We start from the raw sequence: 25,935 nt of genomic DNA on the forward strand, positions 1-25,935 counted from the left end.
GAGGCAGAAATGGAAGCAGGGCCACAGGGTCCGGAGGGAGCTGCTCCTTAACGGTTCCCACGGCCAGAGAGTCTAGTACTTTCTTCTGCTGGGCTGGGGACACAGAGCCCAAGAACCCCCAATCCTAGCCCGAAGCAGAAGGGCACTTTGCACACAATTGTCCGCAGAAAAGGCCTGACCTCCCCCCTATTTTCAGGGAGCAGAGTGGTCCCCGCTGGACCCCCCACTTTCCGGGGGAAAATATCGGAACTTAGCCCGTGTCATGAAGGCCGAGGGTTTCGAGCACCCAAATGAGGTGTTGGGAATAGCCAGGCGGCCTCCAAGTAAAGAGGGGACGAGTTCCCATAGGCCTTTGGGAAAAGGACAATTTGGGGGGAAATGGGACAGACACGTGAAGGGCGACAACAGACACCGGGAACAATAAATGCGAAATAGAGGGGAGAGCAGAGAAGGGGGTTTGGCCAAGAGTAAGGAAGCGCTCCCCCCCTTTCCCCCCAGGCTGGGGATGCCCTCGGCAGGCGCGAGGAAAGGAAAAATGACAACTTCACACGCTTATTATATTTCTAGTAACTTCTCCGGGAGAGGAGGAGGTGGAGGGCTCAGGGGGCAGAGAAGGGGGGGCCTGAGGGGGGAGGAAAAGAAGGAGGGGAATGGCTGGGGAGCCTAGTGAGGAACAAAGGGGGTGCAGGGGGGAGAGCTGGGAGATCCTGCTGAGGAAGGGAAGGGAGGGAGAGGGGCTTAGAGATGGGGAGGGGAGCTCATCAGTCAGGTGGGAGGGGCCCAGGTGGAGTCAGGGCCCTTTCAGGGAGATTGGAATTCTGGGAAGGAGAGGGGTCATTCCCAAAGGTGCAGGACAGAGTAGGCGGGGCTCCTGGGAGCAGGAGTACCCACCTACACCCCTTAGGCCAGATGCAGAATTTCTGGGAGTTAAGCTCTCTGCTTCCTCCTCTGAGCTGAGGTCTCTGGGCCTCCTCCTGGGGAGCAGCCGCCCCCCACCTCCCCGCCCTCAGAGCTCTCTCTCTCTCATTGTGGGCAGGTCAGCACCAGCCCGGGCAGAGGAGCCTCAGACCCCGGCCTCCCTCCCTGGGGCCCCTCTCCCTCCCCCGCCCGGCTGGCAGAGCGCCCAAGCCCGGAACCAGAGACATGGCCCCCGGCAGCCGGAGCCCCTCGTCCCAGGTGAGTGCGGCCCCTGCCCAGGGGGAGCCCAGGGAGCTTCCTCCTGTCAGAGGGAGGGGCCCCGGCAGGGCAGGAATCCCTCCTGATGCTTCCCCTTTCCTGCCCCCTCAGGCGGCTCCCAGGGCTCTGAGTCCTTCTCCTTTGCCAGGTCCCATCAATGAGCCCTGAGAACGTGGCTCCCGGGTGCCGAGCACTGTGCCCACCCCCGGGGGGAGGGGACAAAGGGAGGTAACAAGCTAAGGGTCCCTGCCCTCCCTGAGCTCTCAGTCCAGTTTGCAACAAACATCTCATCAAGGGGGTCCCCACCAGCTCTGTGCAGTGTAGACTAGAGGCCCTCTCAGAGAGGAGGCGCCGCAGTTTGGGGACCTGGAAAGGCTCTTTTTTCAGGAGGTGAAACTTTCACTGAGATGGGAAGGAGGCCGGGAGGCCCAGGGGGGAGGGAGGACATTCCCAGCAGGAGAGAAGGCCCTGGGAGCCCGTTATGGGATGGAGGGTCTTGGTCAAAGCTCAGCCAGAGCCCGGGGTCCCCGGGTCCGGGAGGGGGAGAAGGTGGGAGAAGCCCGGCCCGGCTTTGGGGCTGGTTCTGTGGCATCTGCCAGGGGCCCGGAGCCCTGGAAGTAGGATCTCCCTTGATCCTGTTGTGAGAAGTGTCGGGGTCCTTGCTGGGGACGCCCAGAGTAGGGAGCGCAGGGTCCTGCCAGAGACTATATCCAGGGAGAGGCTGAGGGCCGTGCTTGTCTCCCACTTGCACAGGTGACGCAGACTCAGCCTCTCCTCCCGAGCCACACTTCTCTTTGGCTCCGCTAGATTTTGCCTTGTACCCAGACTCACCCCGAAGTTCTGGGTGAGATCCCATTAGCGCACAGAGAAAGGAAAAGGGACATTATTCAGAAAAGAAAAAACGATGTGGGCTGTGCATTCAGAGCTGCGTTTGTTACGGAGGTTTTTCCCACCGATCAGGCCAAGGACCAACTGTAGCTGCTTCTACAGTCCCAGAGTTACTCCCCCTTTGCCAAGTGCTTTATTAAGCAGAATAACGGCGCTGGAAGTGAGTGGGAAAGGGATTAGCAGAAGGAATAGGATGAAGAGCACATTAAGTACATTGACATTTAATACAGTCAGATAGAATCTAGTGTAGGTAAGTGTTGTTTGCTTAAATAGTCAGAAGAGCTCCGGTTGCTAGCTAAGAGCCTCAGTGAGAGGAGGGCAAACGATGGGATGGTGTTTCCCAGAGTTCAAGGAGGAAAAACAATGGGAGTGAGTCACAGCTAGATGGTCAGGTAGTGAGGGTTATACAATAGAGAAGTCTCCCCAGTCAGGAGGGCCTCTGGTGGGCTGAGAGCCGAGGGAAGCAGGAGTCATGGCATGGCATGGAGGGGGCCCCAAGACCACTTCTGGTTCTGGGAGGGGGAGTCAGGGAGAACCCAGGTCGCCAGCATGACCTCGCTGACCTCTGGGCCCAGACCTACCTGGGGAATGCAAGCACACTCCTGCCTTTCTAGAAGACAATAGAACTCCTAGTTCCACTTGGGGCTTCTACTGGGAAGAGAAATCCCAGGCAAAGTTTGCTCAGAAAGGGCGACCCTGAGGAAACCAGAAGAGGCTCTTGTGATCTCGGTGAGCAAAGACCTTTCTGAGAGGATCCGAGAGGTTATTTTTGCCTTAGTCCTGATCTTCCCCTTTCTCCACTCAGCCTCATGGACACAATAAAATGTTGACAGTAGATTCTTGTTTACCAGTAAAAATGGCTCTTGGGAAAATTGAGGATCTGGAAGAGATAACCATCCCTCACTATAAATCTAGTTTTGATGGAAATGAGCTTGTTCCACAGTAAATTATGTGGTGTTATTGAAAATCCCACATGTTCTCCTCTTAGGATAGTATAGCGTCACTTCTCTCTGTCGATCATTCCTTAATGACAAATACTCTGAAAACTCAGCATGAAGGCAATATGTTTAGGCAATATGAAGATAATTCAGAGCATCATTAGAGAAGAACAACTCTTTTCTGGGATCTGAATTCGATCATTCTAGGTGTCAAATTGATAAATGGTTAAATGATTTTCTTTGTGAAGCCATTAAATACATCTTCCAATTGAATTAATTTTATTTGATTGGCAATAATTTGTTACTATAATTCTAATCATTCTTTTCTTCATATGTATGGTCATTTGAAAAATAATTCCTTAAAGCTAATCCAATGGTGTCATTAGGAAAGTAAATCCTCTTTTAATCTAGATGTTCTGAAATCATGCTTTACACTGTTGGAATATTTATTAAAGTTTACAAATTTAGCAATGAAATTAAGTACATTTTGCTTTAAAACGAATAGTAATTATTTCAACAGCTTTCTGTTAGCAAATGTATAAAGGAGACTATAAATTCTCCTTATGTAGGAAGTTCTTTAGCTTTTAGCAGATAGGTACTTTGGGACAAGGCCAAGTTTTAAAAATCCTAACAGCCTTGAGTCATTGTCTAAAGAATTTAATGAAGTGATTTGATTAAATTCTCAAATTCCACCTGGTAGATCATCTATGGTCATAAAACGTTTAAGCTCTTGTAATCTCAACTCAACACAGGCTTCATTCAAAATGGAACCCTTTTCTTAAATACAATTGTTATTAAAGGTCTCGGAATGTAGAAAATAAGAAAATATCATTTTGATTACACAAATTCAATAAGAGAATGGAAGCTAAAAGTGAAATATACCTTACAGGTAGTTGAGTCAAATGTATCTGTAAGAAAGATCTTTGCCTCCCAAAAAAGAACTCTTGAAAAATCTTGAACAATCTTATTATTCTCCTGGAATTTGGAACAAATGAAATGGAAGGAGCATCAACTGCCAAGTACATTTTTCAAGCATGGGTCCTACAGGTAGTAGGTTGGAAAATAATGATGCCTTTCAGGATATCAAAGGATGTGCAGTTGTGAGCACTTTCTTGTATGAGAGCCATGAGTCTGCTTCTTACTCATTCTCTTGACCCTTGATCCGCAATGTTGTAGAGTTCTTACATGACACTGAAACAATTTCTTTTTTAGAAATAAACTGTTGGTGTCTTTTTTATGTATTTGCTCAATTTCCAAACCCTGGTTGATAAAGTATTCCATTTTTTAAAGAAGGAAGGAAACCTTCACTTCCCCATAGAGTGACTCCTCTGTTTCAATAATTCAAAATTGAAATAAATGAATATGTTCCATAAACAATAGATAACTTTAACCATGACCCATTCTATTCAGTGTCAATCAAATCAGCCCTTCAATGAATAGGGAATGCTGGTTGGCTTGGCTGGAAGCAGTCCCATAGCCCTCATTTGTGGCCAGAGTGAAACTGTTATCTCTTTAGGATTATTGTATTGCTTTCATTTAGTTAAGACTATTTTAGGTTTTAAAGAAATTTACTAAATCATTCCTTTACTTTTTTCTTTTCTCATTGATTAATTTTCAGCTTTTTGCCCCCAGAATATAAAATACTTTTCAACTTCTTCCAAAATCTTCATAGAATTTTCTTAATATGTCACTTATGACACTTGTGTAGTCTGGACTAGATAAATTTTGGAGTCTCACCTCTAAATCAAGTGACTTTTCATGGTTTAGGAGTTGGTGACATTCAAGGATATTATGGTGGACTTCACCAAGGAAGAGTGGGGGCTCCTGAACCCTTCTCAGAAGGAGCTCTATAAGGAGGTCATGCTGGAAAATGTCCAGAATCTGCTGTCCCTGGGTAAGGACCATTTCTTGTCTTTTCTTAGAGTTAATGATCAGGTCACTTAGTATAAGCAAGAGAGAATGGATCCATACTCTGGTACATCTCAGTCTTAGGAGCTGTGTGCTTTGCAAAGTCTTCTGTATACATCAGTTCTCCATTCACTGTGGCCTTGCCTTGTAATCTTTTCAATTGGAATCATCCATACCATTCCAATTGAAATGGATATATTATCAGAGGAACAACACGAAGTTTAAAAAGCAGAATTTATAAAACCCTTCAAAAAATCAAGAGAGTTAAGGAAATATTAGCGGGAAAAAAAAGAAAAGTAGTACAAAGAATTCAAGAAAATTATGAAAAGATATTTTGCTTGAAAATGAAAGAGATTCATAAACATCAGGCAGAAAAGAACTTAAAAAAAACCCTAGAATTTATTTTACAAGACACCAAGAAATATTAAAAGTCATTGAAGAGATAATAATTGGTCATGCATAGGTAGGGTCAATCTAATAAGGACAATTTTATCTCTATTAGTTTGTCTTCCTAATTTGATTTTCCCATTCAAAAGACCAAACTGATTTTACTAAATTAGAAAAGATGCATTTATTGGGAAAATCATAGTAGTAAAAATATTAAAGGAACCAATGAAAAATCATGCAAAGGAAAGAAAAGTTAGCAGAGCCAGATCACAAAGTGTATTTATTATAAGCAGCAATTATCCAAACTATTGGGTACTAGCTAAAAAATGGAAAAGTAGAGCAGTGGAACAGAATACACATACATTTTGTAACAGCAAGTAAATAATGTTGTACTTGAGAAATGTAAAGACTTGAGATTTTGTAATAACTATTCCTGTTTTGATAAAAATTTTTGGGAAAACTGGAAAGTATGTCCGAAAGTGGGCTTACACCAATGACTTACAACTTTTATCAAAATCAGATCAAAGTGGATAAACTACCTAAATCTAAGAGGGGTTATTACAAGAAAATCTGACGGTCATGGAACATATTATGTATTACATTTATGGTTTGGTGAACTACTTATAAATAAACAAGAGATAGAGAATTGAGTGAAGTGTGATATGGATAATTTTGATTACACTACATTACAAATGTTTTGTACAAATAAAAGCAATGTATCTAAGATCAGATGTAAGAAAACATTAAAAAAATTTCTAGACTGTTTCTTAAGAGTTCTCCTATCGCAAATATGCAAAGATCTTTATGAAATCTAAAAGAATACATCATTCTCCTGTTCACAAGTGGTTAAAAGGATATAGACAGGAAATTTTCGAATAAAGAATTTCAAACTATTTACAATCATATGAAAAAAGTGCTCTAAGTTATTTTTCATTATCATTGAGAAATACAAATTAAAACAATTTTGATATCATTTTACACTTCTCAAATTGGCTAAAATAATTGTAGGTGAAAGTGATAATGGTATATTTTTCTCTTTTATTAATTTTTATTTTCCCCACTTACATGTAAAACTTTTTTTAACATATGTATATTTATTTTTTAACTTATATATGAATCATGTTCAGGGAAAAAAATGAAGACAAAAAGGGAAAAGGAAACACATGTGCAAAAATGTTTGTAGCACCCCTTTTTGTAATGCAAGAAATTGGAAACTGAATGGATGCCCATCAGTTGGAGAATGGCTAAATATGTTATAGTGTATGAATGTTATAGACTATTACTGTTCTGTAGGAAATGATCAGCAGGATGATTTCAGAAATGTCTGGAGATACTTACATGAACTGATGCTCAGTGAAGTGAGCAGAACCAAGAGAAAACTGCACATACCAATATTATGTGATAATCAACTCTGGTGGCCATGGCTCTTTTCAACATTGAGGTGATTCAGACCAATTCCAATAGACTTGTGATGCAGAGCACCATCTGCATCCAGAGAGAGGACTTTGAGGACTGAATGTGGATCACATTGTATTTTTATCTTTTTTGTTGTTGGCTTGCTTTTTTTTCTTCTTTCTTTCTTATTTTTTTCCCCTTTTTGATCTGATATTGCTTATGCAGCATGATAAATGTGGAAATATGTATAAAAGGATTACATGTTTCACATATATTGGATTACTTGCTGTTTAGGAAAAGGGGATGGAAGAAGGGAGAGGAAAAATTGGGAACACAAGGTTTTTCAAAGTTGAATGTTGAAAACTATCTTTGCATATATTTTGAAAATAAACATGTATTATTAAAAAAAGGAAAAAAACATGAGAAAACAAAGAAACCAGAAGATAAAACAAAAGTGACCGTAATGTGTTGGTTTATATTCAGTGGATGATGTTTTCCATGCAAAATTTCTTGGGATTGCCTTTGGATCACTGAAGCTCTAAGAAGAACCAAGAATATTATTGTTTTGTTTTGTTTTGTTTTGTTTTTTTTGCTAAGTCAGTTGGGGTTAAGTGATTTGCCCAGGATCACACAGCTAGACCAGATTTGAATTGAGGTCCTCCTGACTTCAGGGCTGGTGCTCTATCCACTGTACCACTTAGCTGCCCCCCAAGTAGATTGTTGTTAATCATCACAAATCTTGCTGTTGCTCTATACGGTGTTTTCCTGGCTCTGCTTGTTTTAGCATCAGTTCATATAAATCTTTCCAGGCTTTTCTAAAATCAGCCTATTCACTTTTTATAAAACAACATTCCATTACTTTCATATATCATAACTTCAACTGATGGCATCTACTGATTTTCCCATTCTTTGACACCACACACAAAAAAGGTGGTATAAACATTTTTACATATCTGGATCCTTTTCCCTCTTTTATGATTTCCTTGGGATACAGACCCAGTAGTACCACTGCTGAATCAAAGGATATGCACATTTTGGGAGCCCTTTGAGCACAATTTCAAATTGTTCTCCAGCATAGCTAGATCATTTTACAAATCATCACCAACTCATTAGCTTCCCAGTTGTCCCACATCCCCTCCAGTAATTATCGTCTTTTCCTGTCATCTTAGATAGTCTCAGAAGCGTGAGGTTGTGCCTCAGAGTTGTTTTAATTTGCATTTCTCTAATCAAGAGCATTTGTTCATTTGAGTATAGATGGCATTAATCTCTTCATCTGAACATCATCTATTCATATCCTTTGACCATTTATCAATTGGGTAATGATTTGTTTTCTTACAAATCATCTTCTTGATTTGTAAGACATTTGACCCAAAAAAGGCTTTATGGATAGTCTCCCAAACAAGAATTAAAAAATAATGTAAGATGATCGACAGTACATAGCTTCCTGAATTGACATTAATCTAAAGAAATTCTTTTTGTTTTCAACTGATAGTTTTAATTTTTTTTCTAATTACATTTAAAGATAGTTTTCAGTATTCATTTTTGTTAGATTTTGAGTTCCAAATTTTTTCTGCCTCCCTTGCTTTGCTCTCCCCTTCTTACAACAGGAAGCAATCTCATAGATTATACATGGATAAGCATTTGAAACATATTTCCATATGAGTTATATTATGAAAGGAAAATCAGAGAAAAATGGAAAAACCATGAGAAAGAAAGAAATAGGAAAAAAAAGGTGAAAATGGTATGCTTCAATCTGCATTCACCCTCCATAGTTCTCTCTCTGGATGTGGATGGCCTTTTCCAACATAGCTCTCGTGGACTTGTCTTGTTTGACTATATTGCTGAAAGAGCTGAGCCTGTCATAGTTGATGATCACTTAATCTTTGTTACTTTGTAACTTTGTCCAGTGTTCTCTTGGTTCTGCTCACTTCACTCAGCATCAGTTCATGGAAGTCTTCCCAGGCTTTTCTGAAATCTGCTTGCTCATCATTTCTGATAAAACAGTAGTATTCCTTGACATTCATATACCACAACTTCTCCAGTCAGTCTGCAGTTGATGGGCATCCCCTCCATTTCCAATCCATTGCTACCACAAAAACAGGTGCTACAAACATCATTAGTTTTCCTTTTTTTTTAATGATCTTTTTTTGATATAGATCTACTAGTGACCCTGCTGTTTCAAAACTGCTGTATAGTTTTATATCCTTTTGGGCATAATCCCAAATTACTCTCCAGAATGGATGGATCAGCTCACAACTCCACTAATGGTGGATTAGTATCCCAATTTTCTGTCATCCCCTCCATTATTCCTTATTATCTTTTCCTATTAGCCCAGGGTCTCTTGAGAATGCTTTAAAACTGTTCAGCCCAATTTTCCAGTATCCTGGCTCTAATAGCACTGAGCAGTTCATATTCGCCATAGATCTTTGTCCTATACATTTCCTTTAGTCATTGTAAAAGCACTTTGAATTGTTAGTGTCTGTAGGAAACTGAATTTTTCTGTGGCTTTTTTACTGAGCTCAGAATTCGGAATCTCTAAGCTTTGTTTGCACTTAGATTTTGGTGGAGTTAAATGCTGACTTCTTAGAAATGATTGAAGTAACAGACTTGCAGGCCCTGTAGAGTTCTGACTTTTATTTTGTGCTATTTGAATTTCCCCACCATTTGCATCAGATCAGTTTGGATATTTCCAAATGTATTGGTCCTGATGAGTTAATGTGGTAATGTAAAACAAATCTCTGAAAGCTGCCCAGTCTTTTTCCATTGAAATGTTGCAAAGCTTGTGCTTCTGCCCAAGTTAAAAATAAACTGTTCTCCCATGGAGAATCACTCTAATTTGTTGACATTCAGTCTGGTTATCATCTTGCCTTGTGGCTGCCCCTTCTGTTGAATGTGATGTTCAAGCTTGAAGTGAATAAGTTTCTGATGGGAGCAATATTCTGTGGTGAACCATCTCCTTGGTCACCTTCATATCCTCACTCCTTGCAGAGAAAATGTCTATTAAATGCCAACTTTTGCTGCAAGAATATATCCATGAAGTTTTACTCTATTGAGGTTAGTAATGAGAAGGTCAGGAGTCACATAAGTCTTAAGTAACGATTGCTGTTGCTTTTAATTATCTGTGTATATCTTCTTTTGTACATATGTTTTATTGTTCATTTTCTTCAGATGTACAGGCCAACTTTGAAGGGAGTGAGATAAATAGAAAGCTGGGAATTTTTGTGGAAGCCTGTGACCTGCAAAGATTCATGAAGGATGATCTCTGTGACTATATTTTGAGGAAAATCCATGACTCTAACATCCAAATAGATAATCCAAAGAGTGACTATGAATTGGATGAAATTATAAAGAGATTCAAGCTATCTTCATTCCTCAGTTACTGTAAGAAAAGGAGCTTAGGGAATAACTGTCTTCTGGATAGTGAATATAGGAAATGTTTTCCTGAACAGGTAGAGCTTTTTAATTCCCTGGAAAAGCCTGCTAAAATGCAAATGAATCCAGATAATCAAAGACAAATAGCCTTCAGGAAGAGTTCAGACCTCATTAGACATCAGAAAAATAATAATGGGAAAATGTTTTGTGTGGGTAATCAAATTGGGAAGTCCTTGAGTCAGACCCCTAAACTCATTACACATCAGCAGATTCACATGAGAAACCAACCTGATGAGTGTAATGAATGTGAAGCAATGTCATCCCATCATTCATCTCTTCCTTACCAATCTAGAGTTGAACTTGGAATGAAAAGGCATGCTTTTGGTGAGTATGGGAAGTCCTTTGGTCAGAACTCAAATCTTAGTAGACCTGAGAAGAGTCATACTGAAGAGGTTTATAAATGTAACAAATATGGGAAGATATTCCCACAAAGGTCTAATCTGCATAAACATCAGAGAATCAATACTGGAGAAAAACCTTATAAATGTAATCAGTGTGGAAAGACTTTTCGATTCAGTTCCATTCTTATATATCATCAAAGAATCCATACTGGAGAAAAACCTTTTGAATGCAATCAGTGTGGAAAAGCTTATAGAAAGAGGTACCTTCTTGCTGAACATCAGAGAATCCACACTGGAGAGAAACCTTTTGAATGCAATAAATGTGGAAAGGCTTTCAGAAAGAGGAAAGTTCTTGCTAAACATCAGAGAATCCACACTGGAGAGAAACTTTATAAATGTAATCAATGTGGAAATACTTTTGGAAACTATTCCATTCTTGCTGAACATCAAAGAATCCACGTTGGAGAGAAACCTTTTGAATGTAATCAGTGTGGAAAGGCTTTCACTCAGAAGGGAAATCTTGTTGTACATCAGAGAATTCACACTGGAGAGAAACCTTTTGAATGTAATCAGTGTGGAAAGGCTTTTACTCAGAAGGGAAATCTTACTGTACATCAGAGAATCCACACTGGAGAGAAACCTTTTCAATGTAATCAGTGTGGAAAAGCTTTTGGATACAGTTCCATTCTTGCTGAACATCAGAAAATTCACACTGGAGAAAAGCATTTTGAATGTAATTACTGTGGAAAGGCTTTCCGATATATTCACAGGCTTACTGTTCATCAGAGAATCCACAATAGAGAGAAATCTTTTAAATGTAATCAGTGTGGAAAGGCTTTTAGAAAATATTCCATTCTTGTTGATCATCAGAGAATCCACACTGGAGAGAAACCTTTTGAATGTAATCAGTGTGGAAAAGCTTTTACTGTTAAGGGAAGTCTTGTTGACCATCAGAGAATCCACACTGGAGAGAAACCTTTTCAATGTAATCAATGTGGAAAAGCTTTTTCACGCAGGGGATATCTTACTGAACATCAGAGAATCCACACTGGAGAAAAACCTTTTGAATGTAATCAATGTGGAAAAGTTTTTACATCAAAGGGAAATCTTAATATTCATCAGAGAATCCACACTGGGGAGAAACCTTATAAATGTAGTAAGTGTGGGAAGGCTTTTCGATACAATTCCATTCTTGCTAAACATTACAGAATCCATACTGGAAGGAAATTTTTTTAATGTACTCAGTATGCAAAAGCTTTTGGAAACAGGTCAATTCTTGACAAACATCAGAGAAGCTGCCCTGGAGAAAAACCTTTTTGATGTAATCAATGTGGAAACATCTTCTCTAAGAACTTCGATCTTGCTCAACATTAGAGAATCCATCATGCAGAGAAATCTGTTGATTGTAATTAATAGGCTTTCATACAGAAATACAATCTTGCGGAACTTCAAGAAATCCACACTGGAAAAATACCTTTTGAATGTAATCAGTGTTCAGTGATTTGACACTGAGATCTTATCTTTTTAAAAAATAATAGCTGGTGGGGCAGCTAGGTGGCGCAGTGGGTAGAGCAGGAGTAGTCAGGAGAACCTGAGTTCAAATCTGGCTTCAGACACTTAACACTTCTTAGCTATGTGACCCTGGGCAAGTCACTTAACCCTAATATCTTCAGCAAAAAAAAAAAAATAGTAATAATAATATTAGGTTTTTAATTTTCAGCATACATGCAAAGGTAATTTTCAACTTGCACGCTTATAAAACCTTGTGTTCCAGATTTTCTGTCCCATCCTCCCTTCCCTTATCCTTTTCCCCTAGATAGCAAGTACTCCAATATATGTTAAACTTGACAAATTCTTCCATACACATGTATCATCCTACAGAAGAAAGATCAGATCTAAAAGGACCCCTCCCCCCCAAAATGAGGGAAAAAAACCCCAAGCACACACCAAAAAAAAAAGTGAAACTAAATGTTGTGATCTATACTTAGTTTCCATAATTGTCTGTCTGGATGGATGCAGATGGTTCTCTCCATCACAAGTCTACTGAAATTGACCTGTATTTTCTTATTGTTGAAAAGAGCCAAGTCCTCACAGTTGATCATCACAGAATCTTCTTGCTTTGTACAGTGTTGTCTTGGTTCTACTCATTTCATTCAATATCATTTCATCTAAATCTCTCCAGGATTCTCTGAAATCATCTTGCTGATCATTTCTTATAGAACAATAATATTCCAGAACATTCATGTACCATAACATATACAGTCACTGTCCAATTGATGGGCATCCACTCAGGTTCCAGTTCCTAGCCAGTACAAAAAGGACTGCTACAAACAATTTTATACATATGTGTCCTTTTCCCTTTTTTATGATTCTTTGAGATATAGGCCTAGTAGAGACAATGCTGGATCAAAGGTTATGCACTGTTTAATAGCCATTTGGGCATAGTTCCATATTTCTCTTCTTAATAGTTGGATCAGTTCATAACTCCACCAACAATGTATTAGAGTTCCAGTTTTCCCACACCCCCTCCAACATTCATCATTATCTTTTCCTGTCATTTTAGCCATTCTAAGATGTGTAGAGTGGTAACTCATGTTGCCTTAATTTGAATTTTTCTGATCAACAGTGATTTGGAGTATTTTTTCATATGACTAGAAATGGTTTTATTTTCTTCATCTGAAAATTGTCTGTTCATATCCTTTGATCATTTACCAATTGGAGAATGTTTGTATTCTTATAAATTTGAGTCAGTTCTCTATATATTTTAGAAATGAGGTCTTTATCAGAAACACTGGCTGTAAATTTTTTCCCAGCTTTGTGCTTGACTGCATTGATTTTGTTTGTACAAAACTTTTAAATAGACTTTTAAACTTAATATAATCAAAATCATCCATTTTGCATTTCATAATGTTGTCTATTTCTATTCCTGGGTGCATTTATTTTGTTTGTGCAAAGCTTTTTAATTTAATATAATCAAAATTATCCATTTTACATTTCATAATGTTTTCTAGTTCTTTTGGCCATAAATTCCTTCCTTCTTCACAGATCTGTGTGACAGATATTTTTCTCCTAATTTGTTAATTGTGTTAGCCTTTATATCTAAATTTTGAACCTGTTTCAACCTTACCTTGGTATAGGGTTTTGGGCGTTGGTCAATGGCTAGTTTCTGCCATGGTATTTTCCCTTTTTTTTCCAGCAATTTTGGTCCCATTGTAAGTTCTTGTCTCAGAAAGTGTAGTCTTTGGGTTTAAGAAACACTAGATTACTAGTCATTGAGTATTGTGTCTTTGAACGTAACACACACTCAACATGAACGGGAATCTATCTTATCCTGCAGGAAAAAAAGAGGGGAAAGGTGATAAAAGAGAGGGCATATTGGAGGAAGGAATGGTCAATAACTAAACACTTTTCAGGACTGGCAGCTTGAAAGGAGGTAAAGAATAGAATAAATGAGGAAATTTACAGTGAGCAATAGTAATTGTTTAAAAAAAAGTTTCTCTGATAAGGCCTTATTTCTCTTTTTTAATTAAAGCTTTTAATTTTCAAAACAGATATAGATATATAGATAATTTTCAACATTACTCTTGCAGAACCTTGTATTCCAATTTTTTTTCCCCTTCTCTCCACCCCTTCCCCTAGACGGCATGGAATCTATGTGCAGTTCTATATCATGTTGCACAAGAAATATTAGATCAAAAAGGGAAAAATTGAGAATGAAAACAAAATGCAAGCAAACAACAACAAAAAGAGTAAAAATAATATGTTGTTATCCACACTCGGTCCCCAACCTGTGTGGGTACAGATGGCTTTCTTCATCACAAGACCTTTGGAATGAGCCTAAATCACCTCACTGCTGAAGAGCATCAGAGTAGATCACAACATAATCTTGTTGCCATGTACAATGATCTCTTGGTTCTACTTACTTCACTTAGCAATAGTTCAGGTAAATCTCTCCAAGCTTCCCTGAAATCAAACTACTAGTTATTTCTAAAAGAACAATAATATTCTATAACATTCATATACAGCTATTTTCCAGCTAATGGGCATCCCCTCCGTTTCCAGTTTCTTGCCACTACACAAAAGATTGTCAAAGACATTTTGGCACATGTGGGTCTCTTTCTCTTCTTTAAGTTTTCTCTGGGATTAGATACTGACGGATCAAAGGGTATGCATAATTTGATAGCCCTTTGGACATATTTCCAAATTGCTCTCCAGAATGGTTGAATCAGGACACAACTCCACCAACATTGTATTAGTGGCCCAGTTTTCCCACTTCCCCTCCAACCTTCATCATTATCTTTTCCTATCATCTTAGCTAACTAAGAGGTATATAGTGGTATCTCAGATTTGTCTTAATTTGCATTTCTCTGATCAGTAGTGATTTAGAGCCATTCCCCAATTGATAAGTGATCAAAAAATATGATATATGTCTTAAGGTCATAAATTCATGCATATCCTTTGACCTAACATTGCCATTATTAGACGTGAATACCCAAAAGAGATTTTTAAAAATTAAATGATGTATTTGTGTAAAAATATTTGTAGTACCTATGTTTTCAATGCAAAAAAAAATTTGGAAATAGAAAGAATGCTCATCAATTGGTGAGTGGCTGAGAAATTAGGGTGTGTGATTGTCATTAAATATTATTGTTCTTTGGGAAATGATAAAAAGATGCTCTCAGAAAAAAAACCTGGAAAGTCTTCCATGAAATCAAGCAAAGTTAAATGTTTTATATACAAAGTAATAGCAATGTTCTGGGTTGATCAATTGTAAATGACTTTGCTTTTTTCAGCAGCACAATGATCCATGACTACTCTGAATGTCTTATGATAAAAAATCTTATCCTCATCAAGAGATGAAACTGATTATGTCTGAATCACCTTCTCTCTCTCTCTCTTTTTTTTTTTATGGTCAAAGTGGGTATATGTTTTATTTTTTTTTTATACTAGGTTTTTCTCTTTCAAACTACATAACTTTCAGCATTCACCTCTACAAATCCCCTTGCTCCAAAGCTTTCTCCATCTCTTCATGCATGCCCCCTCCTGCAGATAGTAAGCAATCCAACACAAGTGAAACGTGCAATTTTTTCAAACTTATCTCCATATCCATCATGCTCCACAAGAAAAATTAGACCAAAAAGGGGGAAAAAAGGTCATTATCTCTTTTTAAACTTTATTTTTCATCATTTTTTTAAAAAATCAAGATGGGAGATTTATATTTTCTTTCACAACATGATTTTTATGAAAATGTTTTGGATAACTTGACATGTGCTTTTTTAATAAGAGTTGGGGATGGTGTTAAGAAAGAGAGCCTGGAACTGAAAAGTTTTGAAAGAATGGAAAAAAAGTTTTAAATGTAACTGGTAAAAAGAGTAAATTAATAAAGAAGAAGATTGGGAAAAATCTTTCTTTTCACATAGGAAATATATTTCTCATACTTGGGGGGAAAAAAAGAATGCTATAGAACTGTTCTGTCCATCTCTCCTGGATCATGTTTCTTTCACTGCTCAATGTTGCTCCATCTACGCTGAGTTGTTCAAATGCAGCATAATCCTTGACCCATATGTGGTCTCAGGAATTGTAAAAGCACTTTAAATTGCTGCTGTCAGTATAAAACTGATTTTTATGTTGCCTCTTATTGAGCCCAGAATTCTGAATCTCTCTTAAATTTTGTGTTTACCTAGCTTTTGGTGTGCCTATGTCTTTTAAAATACTGCATTCATAGAAAGGATTGAAGTAATTTACTTACAGACCCTATACAGTTCTGACTTTTATTTTTACCATCTGAATTTCCCCATCATTTTCATGAAACCAGTTTGGATATTTCCAAGTGTTCTGGCCCAGATGAATAAATGTAGTGTTGTATAATAGGTTATTGAAAGCTGCCCAGTTTATTTCTGATGAAATGTTGCAAAGCTTGTGTTTCCATCCAAGTTAGAAACAAACTGTTCTCCTATGGAGAATCACTCTAATCTGTTGACATTCAGTCTGGTAGGTATCTTGCCTTGTGGCTGCCACTTCTGTTGAATGTGAATGTTTAGCTTCGAGTGAATAAATTTCTGATGGGACCAGTACTCTGTGGTGAACATCTCCTTGGTCATTCTCACATCACACACACCCTCTTAAGTAACCATTGCTGTTGCTTTTAATTATCTATGTATGTCTTTTCATGGATTTACATATGATTGTTCATTTTCTTCAGATGTGGAGACCAAATTTGAAAGGAATGAAATGACTAGAAAGCTGGGATATTTTGTGGAAACCTGTGAACTGCAGCGATTCATGAAGGATGGTCCCTGTGACCTCACTTTGAGGGAAACTCATGACTTTAACATCCAAGTAGATAATCCAAAGAGTGACTGTGAATTGGATGAAATCAGAAAGAGATTCAGACAATCTTCTTTCCTAAATCACTGTAAGAAAACGAGCTCAGGGAATAACTGTCTTCTGGATAGTGAATATAGGAAATGTTTTACCGAACAAGTAGAGCTTTTTCATTCCCAGAAGAAGCCCGCTGAAATACTGATGAATCCAGATAATCAATGGGAAATGGCCTTCAGCAAGAATTCAGACCTCATTAGACAGCAAAAAAATGATATTAGAGAAATGTGTTATGGAAGTAATCAAGCTGGGAAGGCCATGAGTCAGATCTCTAAGCTCATTAGCCACTGGCAAATTCACAAGAGAAAGCAATCTGATAAAAATATTGAATGTGAAGCAATCTCATCCCATCATTCATCTCTTCCCAACCATTGTGTAGTAGATCCTGGAATAAAAACATATGCATTTGGTGAGTATGAGAAGGCTTCTGGTAAGAACTCAGATCTTGATGGACTGCAGAAAATTCATATTGGAGAGTTTTATAAATGTTTTGAATGTGGGAAGGCATTCCCAAGAAAGTCTAATCTTCGTAAACATCAGAGAATCCACACTGGAGAGAAACCTTTTGAATGTAATCAATGTGGAAAGGCTTTCACAAAGAAGTACCATCTTGTTGAACATCAGAGAATCCATACTGGAGAAAAACCTTTTGAATGTAATCATTGTGGAAAAGCTTTCTTACGCAAGAGAAAACTTACTGTACATCAGAGAATTCACACTGGAGAAAAACCTTGGGAATGTCATCAGTGTGGAAAAGCTTTCATACAGAAAATAAGTCTTGAGGAACATCTCACAATTCACTCTGGAGAGAAACCTTTTGAATGTTCTCAATGTGGAAAAGCTTTCTCACGCAAGGGAAACCTTATTGAACATCAGAAAATCCACACTGGGAAAAAAACTTTTGAATGTAATCAATGTGGAAAAGCTTTTGGAAACAGTTCCATTCTTGCTAAACATCACAGAATCCACACTGGAGAAAAACCTTATAAATGTAATCAATGTGGAAAGGCTTTTCCATTCAGTTCCATTCTTGCTTATCATCAGAGAATCCACACTGGAGAGAAACCATATAAATGTAATCATTGTGGAAAAGCTTTCTTGTGGAAGGGAAATCTTATTGAACATCAGAGAATTCACACTGGAGAAAAAACTTTTGAATGTAATCAATGTGGAAAGACTTTCACACAAAAAAAAGGTCTCGGTCAGCATCAGATGATCCACACTGTAGAGAAACCTTATAAATGTAATCAATGTGGGAAGGCTTTTGTATACAGTTCCATTCTTGCTAAACATCAGAAAATCCACACTGGAGAGAGACCTTTTGAATGTAATCAATGTGGAAAAACTTTCAGACAAAAGGGACATCTTACTGTACATCAGAGAATTCACACTGGAGAAAAACCTTTTGAATGTATTCATTGTGGAAAAACTTTCAAACAGAAGGGACCTCTTACTGTAACACATCAGGAAATTCATGTTGAAGAAAAATCTTTGGAATGTAATCAATGTGGAAATTCTTTCACATGCAAAAAAAAATCTTGGGGAACATCTCAGAATCCACACTAAAGAGAAACCTTGCAAATGTAATTAATGTGGAAAGACTTTTGGACAGTTTCATTCTTGCTGAACATCAGAAAATCCACCCTGGAGAGAAACTTTTTGAATATTATCAGTATGGATAGACTTTAACACAGAGGTCCACTCTTGCTGAACATCAGGGCATTCATACTGGAAAAAAACTTTATGAATGTAATCAATGTTGAATGATTTACACTGAGCTCCATTTTTTTAAAAAGTAATAATGGGTTTTTAATTTTCAACATAGATGTAAAGAGTTTTCAACATTCACCTTTGCAGAACCTTGTGCTTTGAATTTTTCTCCCTTCTTCTCCAACTCCCTTTCCCTACATAGCATGTAATTCAATATAAGTTAAACATGTGTAATTCTTGTAAACATATTTCCACATGTATTATATTCCACAAGAAAAAATCAGATCAAAAGGGGCAAAAAAAAAAAAAAAAAACAAGCAAGCAAACAACAAAAAAGATGAAAATGCTATGTTGTGATTCACATTCAGGCTCCATAGTCTTTTCTCTGAATGTAAATGGCTCCCTCCCTCACAAGTCTATTGAATCACCTTATTGTAGAAAAGAGCCAAGTCCATCACAGGTAATCATCAGATAATCATCTTCTTACTGTGTGCAATGTTCTATTGGTTCTACTCATTTCACTCAGCATCAGTTCAGGCAAGTCTTTGCAGCCTTTTCAGAAATGAGCCTGCTGATCATTTGTTATTGAAATATAATATTCCATTACATTCATATACTATAACTTTTTCTGCCATTCTCCAACTGATGGACAGCCATTAAATTTCCAGTTCCCTGTTGGTAGTGAAAGAGCTGCTCCAAATATTTTTGCAGAAATGGGTCCATTCCCCTCCTTTGTGATGTCTTTGGGATACAAACCCAGTAGAGAGACTCCTGCACCCAAGGGTGTGCATAGTTTGGTAACCCTTTGTGCTCTCCAGATTGGTTGGATCAGTTTACAACTCCAACCAACAATGTATTCGTGTTCCATTCTTTTTCCATATCTCCTGCAACATTTATCATTATCTTTTTTTGTTATCTTAGTCAATTTAAGAGATATGAATTGGTACCTGAGTTTTCTTAATTTGCATTTCTCTAATCAATAGTGATTTTTTTCATATGGCTAGAAATGGCTTTGATTTCTTTATTGGGAAATTGTTCATATCCTTTGACTATATCCATTGGGGAATGGTATGTAGTCTTATAAATTTGAGTCAATTCTCTATATATTTTAGAAATAAGACCTTTATCAGAAGCACTACTCATAATTTTTCCCCCTAGCTTTCTATTTTTCTTCTACTCTTGTCCACATTTGTTTTGTTTGTACAAAACTTTTTTTATTTAATGTAATCAAAGCTATTCATTTTGCATTTCATAATGTTCTCTAGTTCTTCTTTGGCCATAAATTCCTTCATTCTCCACCGATCTGAGATATAGACTATCTCTTGTTCCTCTAATTTGTTTATTGTATCACCTGTTATGTCTAAATCATGAACCCATTTTGACCTTTTCTTGTTATAGAGTGTTAGGTGATGCTCAATACCCATTTTCTGCCAAAATATGTTCCAATTTTTTTAACAATTTTTGTCACAATGAGTTCTTGGCTCAGAAGCTGGAGTTTTGGGGTTTGTAAAACACTAGATTACTATAGTCATTGAGTACTATATCTTCCGAACCTAACCTTTTCCACCACTACTCTGTTTTTCATCCAATACCAAATGGTTTTGATAACTGCTGCTTTATTATATAGTTTTAAGTTTGATACAGCTAGACCACCTTCCCTTGCATTTTTTCCCCATTAATTTCTTTGAAATTCTTGACCTTTTTGTTCTTCTGGATGAATTTTGTAGATTTTTTTTCTAACCCTTTAAAATAATTTCTTGATAGTGTGATTGGTATGGCACCCAATACATAAATTCATTTAGGTAGAATTGTCATTTGAAAAATATTACCTTAGTTTATCCCTGAGCACTTCACATTCTTCTAATTGTTTTGAGCTAACTTTATTTATGTGAAAAGTATTTTGTAATTTTGTTTATATAGTTCCTGGCATTGTCTTGACAGGTAGACTCCTAAATATTTTATATTATCTACAGTTATTTTAATTGAGATTTCTCTTTCTATCTCTTTTTACTGAACTTTATTGGTAACATATAGGAATGCTGATGATTTATGTGGGGTTATTTTATACCCTGCCACTTTTCTAAAGTTGTTCATTGTTCCTAGTAGTTTTTTAGTTGATTTTCTAGTATTCATTGAATTCCAATCTTGCTAAATATCAGAAAATCCAGACTGGAGCTAAATCTCATGAGTGTGGTGAATATAGCAGAGCTTTGACTTCTCATTCTTAACATATTTAACAGAAGAGATTGGTTCCCCACTTGAGGGAAATCTTGTGCATTATGTCAAAGTGGTAATGTCTTCCAACAACAATCATTTCTTATTTTCCATCTCAGAATTCGTATAAGATAGAAACCTGATCATTGTCATGAATAAGACACTCAAATGGGATTCATATTTTTTTTTTTTTACTTAGAACAATCTGAGGAGCAGTTTCCTGGACACTCTGTGTGGGAAGGTTTTTAATCAGAGAACTTTTCTCACTTTCTCTCTCAGTATTCATTGAGAAGTCTTAGAAATAGGTTCATGTGGCTGTGCTTTTCCCTGGAGGAGGAGGATCAGCAAACAACCTTATTGTTAATGGAAGGAAGATGAATGAAGGCAATGCTTGTAGGACTGTCCTCTGGGGAAATCATGCTGCAGATAAAGTTTAGATAATCCACACTGGGAAAATAAATTATGGATGTAATTAAGGTGGAAAGGCTTATAGAATGACATACCTTCTTTTTTTATTATAGCAGAATTTTTCAGCATTGACAATTGCAAGATCTTTTGTTCCAACTTTTCCCTCCTTCCCCCATCCCCTCCCCCAGATGACAGATTGACCAATACATGTTAAATATGTTAAAGTATAAGTTAAGTATAATATATGTATACATGTCCAAACAATTATTTTGTTGTACAAAAAGAATCGGACTTTGAAATAGTGTACAATTAGCCTGTGAAGGAAATCAAAAATATAGGTGGACCAAAATAGAGGGATTGGGAATTCTATGTAATGGTTCATAGTCATGTCCCAGAGTTCTTTCGCTGGGTATAACTGGTTCAATTCATTACTGCTCCATTGGAATTGATTTGGTTCATCTCATTGCTGAAGAGGGCCACATCCATCAGAATTGATCATCATATAGTATTGTTGTTGAAGTATATAATGATCTCCTGGCCCTGCTCGTTTCACTCAGCATCAGTTCATGTAAGTCTCTCCAGGCCTTTCTGAAATCCTCCTGCTGCTCATTTCTTACAGAACAATAATATTCCATAATATTCATATGCCACAGTTTATTCAGCCATTCTCCAGTTGATGGGCATCCGCTCAGTTTCCAGTTTCTGACCACTATGAAGAGGGCTGCCATGAATATTCTTGCACATACAGGTCCCTTTCCCTTCTTTAAAATCGCTTTGGGATACAAGCCCAGTAGAAACACTGCTGGGTCAAAGGGTACGCACAGTTTGATAACTTCTTGAGCATAGTTCCAAATTGAATGACATACCTTCTTACTGAACAGCAAAGAAACACACACTGGAGTGAAACCTTTTGAATGTAATCAGTTTGAAGAGGTTTTCACGGAGAAGGGAAATCTTGCTGCCCATCAGAGAATACCCCTGAAGGCATGAGAGGGACCTTTATGAGAAAGGATTGACAGTCACTCAGGAGGCAGCAGCAGAGGTTTCCTGTAGCCTTTCCCCCATGCCAGGCTTTCCTTCTCCAAGGTGCCCTTCCAGGTCTTCAGAGAGCCCAGAGCCCTTTCTCCAGGCTTTCCCTGCCTCCTCCCTCCCTGGAGGTGCTGTCACTTCTCCCTGCAGGGTTTCAACGTGGCCCTTCCAGGCTGCCTGTGGCTCTCCAACTGCTGACCCTGGCTCCAGAGTGGGCAGAGTCGGCACGTGCAGGAGGCAGTGCCCCTGGGCATTTCTGCTTCCATTGTGAGCACCCGGGACATCCGAGTGTGATGGTGGATTAGGGACGGGAACAAGTCTCAGTGGGGGATTAGGCTGAGAGCCGGGGAGGAGTTCTGACCCCCAAATACCCTACTGAGCATGGAGTAGTCACCATCTGGAGGGGTGTGGAGATCTGGGGCCATGCTTTATTGTATTCCATGAGACCACCATAGAGCCCCCTGTGCTGCTCACAGAAGGCCCCTGGCCCAAAGGAAAGAAAGGGTGACACAGATTATGTGACATCTCCCTGAGAACCTCTCCCTACTCTTTGCAATAGCGATCAGCTGAGGGACCTCTGTGTCTCACTCTTCCACAGGTGACCCAGGCACAGTCTCTTTTGAGCCACATGTCTTCTCCTTTGGCGGGGCTTTGGTTTGGTCTTGTTCTGGGTGAGATCTGGTGAGGGCATAAAGAAAGGAAATGAGACGTTATTCATAAAAGAAAAAGAGATGTGGATTTGTGCATTTAGAGTTAGAAATGTCTTACAGAGGTTTTTCCCATAGCTCCGCACACCAGTCCAAGGACGACTACAGCTTCTCAGTGCTTTTTTAGGAAATGAGTCAGAGTTTTCTGAAAGGAATTGGCAGAAGGAACATAATGAATGAGTAGATTGATATAAACACAGCCAGTGTAGAATCAAATGGACTTACTTATGCTTACTTACATATTCAGAAGAGCTCCATTTTCTAGCTGAAAGCCTCAGTGGTATGTGTTGGGGGACATGAGTGCACATGATGTGATTGTGTTTTCCAGAGTTAAAGGAGGAAGGAGATTGGGAAGGAGTGACCTAAAGATGGCCAGACAGCAGCACTAGGGGGGATGATGAGGGTTGGGTGCCACTGAGAAGTCTCCCCGTCAGGAGAGCCGGGACTCTGGGTGGGCTGACAGCTGGGGGAAGCAGAAGTCATGGCTTGAAGGTGGCCCCCAAGACCACTTCTGGTTCTATGGAAGAGAAGTCCCAGGCAGAGTTTGCTTACAAATGTGCCTTGTAGTCAGAGTCAAGTCTCATAATATGGTCTTTAATACATCTTTTAATGATGAAAAATATAAGCTACATACTATAAATCTTTTGAGCCTTCACAGCATGTTTTAAAATTAGAAATCTTTCAAAACAACATTTTTAAAACAGTATTTCACTCCCCCCAATTAAATATAAAAACTCATTTTTTACATTTTAAAAAAAGTTTTGAATTTACAGTTCTAGCCTCCTTCGCCCTCCTTTCCCACCCCCTGATATGGTAAGCAACCTGATATAAGTTACACAGGTGCAGTTATATATAGCATTTCCATGTTAGTTATTTTGTACAAGAAGACTTGAACAGAACAAGAAAGGAAGGAAAGAAAGAAAGAAGGAAAAAGGTTGCTTAGTCTTTATTCAGATAACATTAGTTCTTTCTCTAGAATTGGATAGCATTTTTCCATCATGAATATGGAATTGTCTTGAATCTTTGTTTTACTGATAGTATCCAAGTCATTCAAGTTCATCATAAAATAGTTACTGTGTACGGGCCTCTGCTGGTTCTGCTTACTTCACTTCATATCATCCATGTCAGTCCGGATTTTCTGGAATCGTTCTGCTGGCCATTTCTTATAGTACAGTTCTATCCCGTCACCACCACAGACCACAGCTTCTCCTTTCCTAGACGCTCCTGTTATCCCAGCACTGGAGTGTCTGACGGTCCCTGGACGGTGGCCAAGAACGGCTCTGCCCGAGATTTATAGGAAGTTTTCTAGGACATGAGGTTGGAAATAACCGCTGTTCCTTTCAGGATCTTCCCCTCTCAGTTACTTCCCTAATGCTGCCGGATCCATCCCTCGTGTTCCACGTGCGCAGCAGTTTCCATTTGTCCTCAACTCACACGGGGGAAATGTCCGGTCTCCTAAATTACGGCCGCCGAATTAGCGAGGCCGAGGATAAGGGCCGATGCTTTACACCTTCCCCACCTTCAGCTATTGTTCTAATAATAGTCAGGGGACGAGGTAATATCCGAGATAATAACGGGGTTCTGCAGTCTCAGAAGGAAAAGGCTCATCGCTTCTCGGTCAGTTCATTCAGTAACGGACCCAAAGGCAGGACTCTCTTGGCCAAGCGCTTCCCCCCCTGTCCCCTGAAACGAGAAAACGGGACCCTTCTCCCATTCAGAGCATGGGGCGCCATGGGGCGTTCCGAGCCGGGACGAAGCCGCCGCCCGCGGGCCCGACAGAAGCTCCGAGCGGACCCCCCGCGGCCGGGGCAGTTTTCGGAAGCAGCAGGACCGCCTCCAACCTCTCCTTAAATTAACTCGACTAATTCATTGAATCTAACGGAAGATACGAAGTGAGGGACCAGAGCGCTTCAGTTCGGGATCCGTATTCCCAGTGACGCAGCGCTCGCTCCCGCAGCAGCTCTTGGGCACCGGCTCGCGCGTTTCCGAGCTCTCAGCCCGGCAGCAGCGCGTTCCCACGGCGGCCCGGCCCGGGGAGAGGGGCTGTCTCGGCTCATTGCCCAGCCAGAGCTGCAGGTTGGACGCTCGCAGCCCCACGCGCGAAGGGGACCCCGAACTGCCCCTGCAAGTCCCCCCGTCCAACGGCCCTTGCGCGGTCGGGGCGGGAGGGAAGAGGGCGCAGGATGGCCGAGCCCCCGAGCCCCTCGCTGCCCCCACAGCCCCGCGCCAGGTGACCGGGAGGAACGCGCCGATTCCCATTTGCAGTGCAAGGGCGCGAGAGAGCGCTCCTAGAAATGGACGGACTTTAGGACCCTGGGGAAGAGGCCCAGAATTGGGACCGAGGGGGAGCTCGGCTGAGAGGGGAGCGGGCCTGACGGGCCGGGACCGGGGAGTTCGGTCCTTCGGCCTCAGGTTCCTCGGGTTCCGGGTCCGCAGAGGGCTTTTACTCATGTAAATGAGGCTCCTCTACTAGACTACGGGCTGCCTGAGGTTAGCCAGGGAGAGCCGCCCGTTCTTTTGAACTCGGTACTTAAAATGGGCCGATCTCGGAACCGGGGCTTATGGGGGATGGGGGGGGGGGAGAGGGCGCGGGGGCTTTCCGGGAGGAAGAGGAAGAGATTGGGGACCAGGGAAGGACTCGAGATCTCGGGAAGGAGGGAGGGAGGGAAACGGAAATAGGAAGGGAGGAGAGACACATGGACAGACATCCCAGGGCCAGCCCGAGGAAGGCCCCCGATGTCCCCAGAGTAGTGGCTAGTGACGGGGGTCCCCTTTCCCGCTGAGAGCTCCGGGGGTCTCGGGCTCCTGCGGGGCCGCTCTGGGGAAAAGCGTTTCCGAGGCGGTCTCTGATCTCCGGGAGGATCCGGGACCTCCGGGGCCCAGAGATTCTCTTCCCATCCCGGAGGCGGTTCCGGCCCGAGCTCCGGCTATTGAAAGTCTGGGCTTGGCTGGCGGGCTCCGGGGTAATAAAAGAGAGAGAAAGAAAGATAAAGGGGGCGGGGCTTACTGGAGATAAGGAGC

General features: G+C 40.1%; 5 protein-coding genes across 10 annotated transcripts in view; all 5 read left to right on the forward strand.

Moving 5' to 3' along the window:
- Positions 1-21,421, forward strand: part of LOC127556768 (zinc finger protein 883-like) — a 116,502-nt gene extending 95,081 nt beyond the window's left edge. For both annotated transcript variants that reach the window (XM_051990184.1, XM_051990185.1), the window contains 3 exons: positions 1,037-1,176; positions 4,770-4,896; positions 16,668-21,421. In XM_051990184.1, the coding sequence (XP_051846144.1) occupies positions 1,144-1,176; positions 4,770-4,896; positions 16,668-18,412 (1,905 nt within the window). In that variant the 5' untranslated portion in view covers positions 1,037-1,143 and the 3' untranslated portion in view covers positions 18,413-21,421. The remainder of the gene's footprint in view (positions 1-1,036; positions 1,177-4,769; positions 4,897-16,667) is intronic.
- LOC127557668 (zinc finger protein 436-like) overlaps positions 1-25,935 on the forward strand; it is a 134,937-nt gene that overhangs the window by 94,003 nt on the left and 14,999 nt on the right. The window lies entirely within an intron of this gene.
- Positions 1-25,935, forward strand: part of LOC127556769 (zinc finger protein 665-like) — a 572,139-nt gene that overhangs the window by 90,988 nt on the left and 455,216 nt on the right. The window lies entirely within an intron of this gene.
- Positions 1-25,935, forward strand: part of LOC127556765 (zinc finger protein ZFP2-like) — a 217,840-nt gene that overhangs the window by 90,988 nt on the left and 100,917 nt on the right. The gene's annotated exons all lie outside the window — the stretch shown is intronic.
- The window catches only part of LOC127556748 (zinc finger protein ZFP2-like), a 605,234-nt gene that overhangs the window by 1,190 nt on the left and 578,109 nt on the right, over positions 1-25,935 (forward strand). The window contains exon 1 of one of the 3 annotated variants that reach the window (XM_051990144.1): positions 25,161-25,404. The exons of the other annotated variants lie outside the window; for them this stretch is intronic. The gene's annotated coding sequence lies outside the window, so the exon portion shown is untranslated. Of the gene's footprint in view, positions 1-25,160; positions 25,405-25,935 lie in introns of those variants that run through there. 3 annotated transcript variants of the gene reach the window in all.

The sequence above is a fragment of the Antechinus flavipes genome, chromosome 3, assembly GCF_016432865.1.
Source record: "Antechinus flavipes isolate AdamAnt ecotype Samford, QLD, Australia chromosome 3, AdamAnt_v2, whole genome shotgun sequence".
Taxonomy (NCBI): domain Eukaryota; kingdom Metazoa; phylum Chordata; class Mammalia; order Dasyuromorphia; family Dasyuridae; genus Antechinus; species Antechinus flavipes.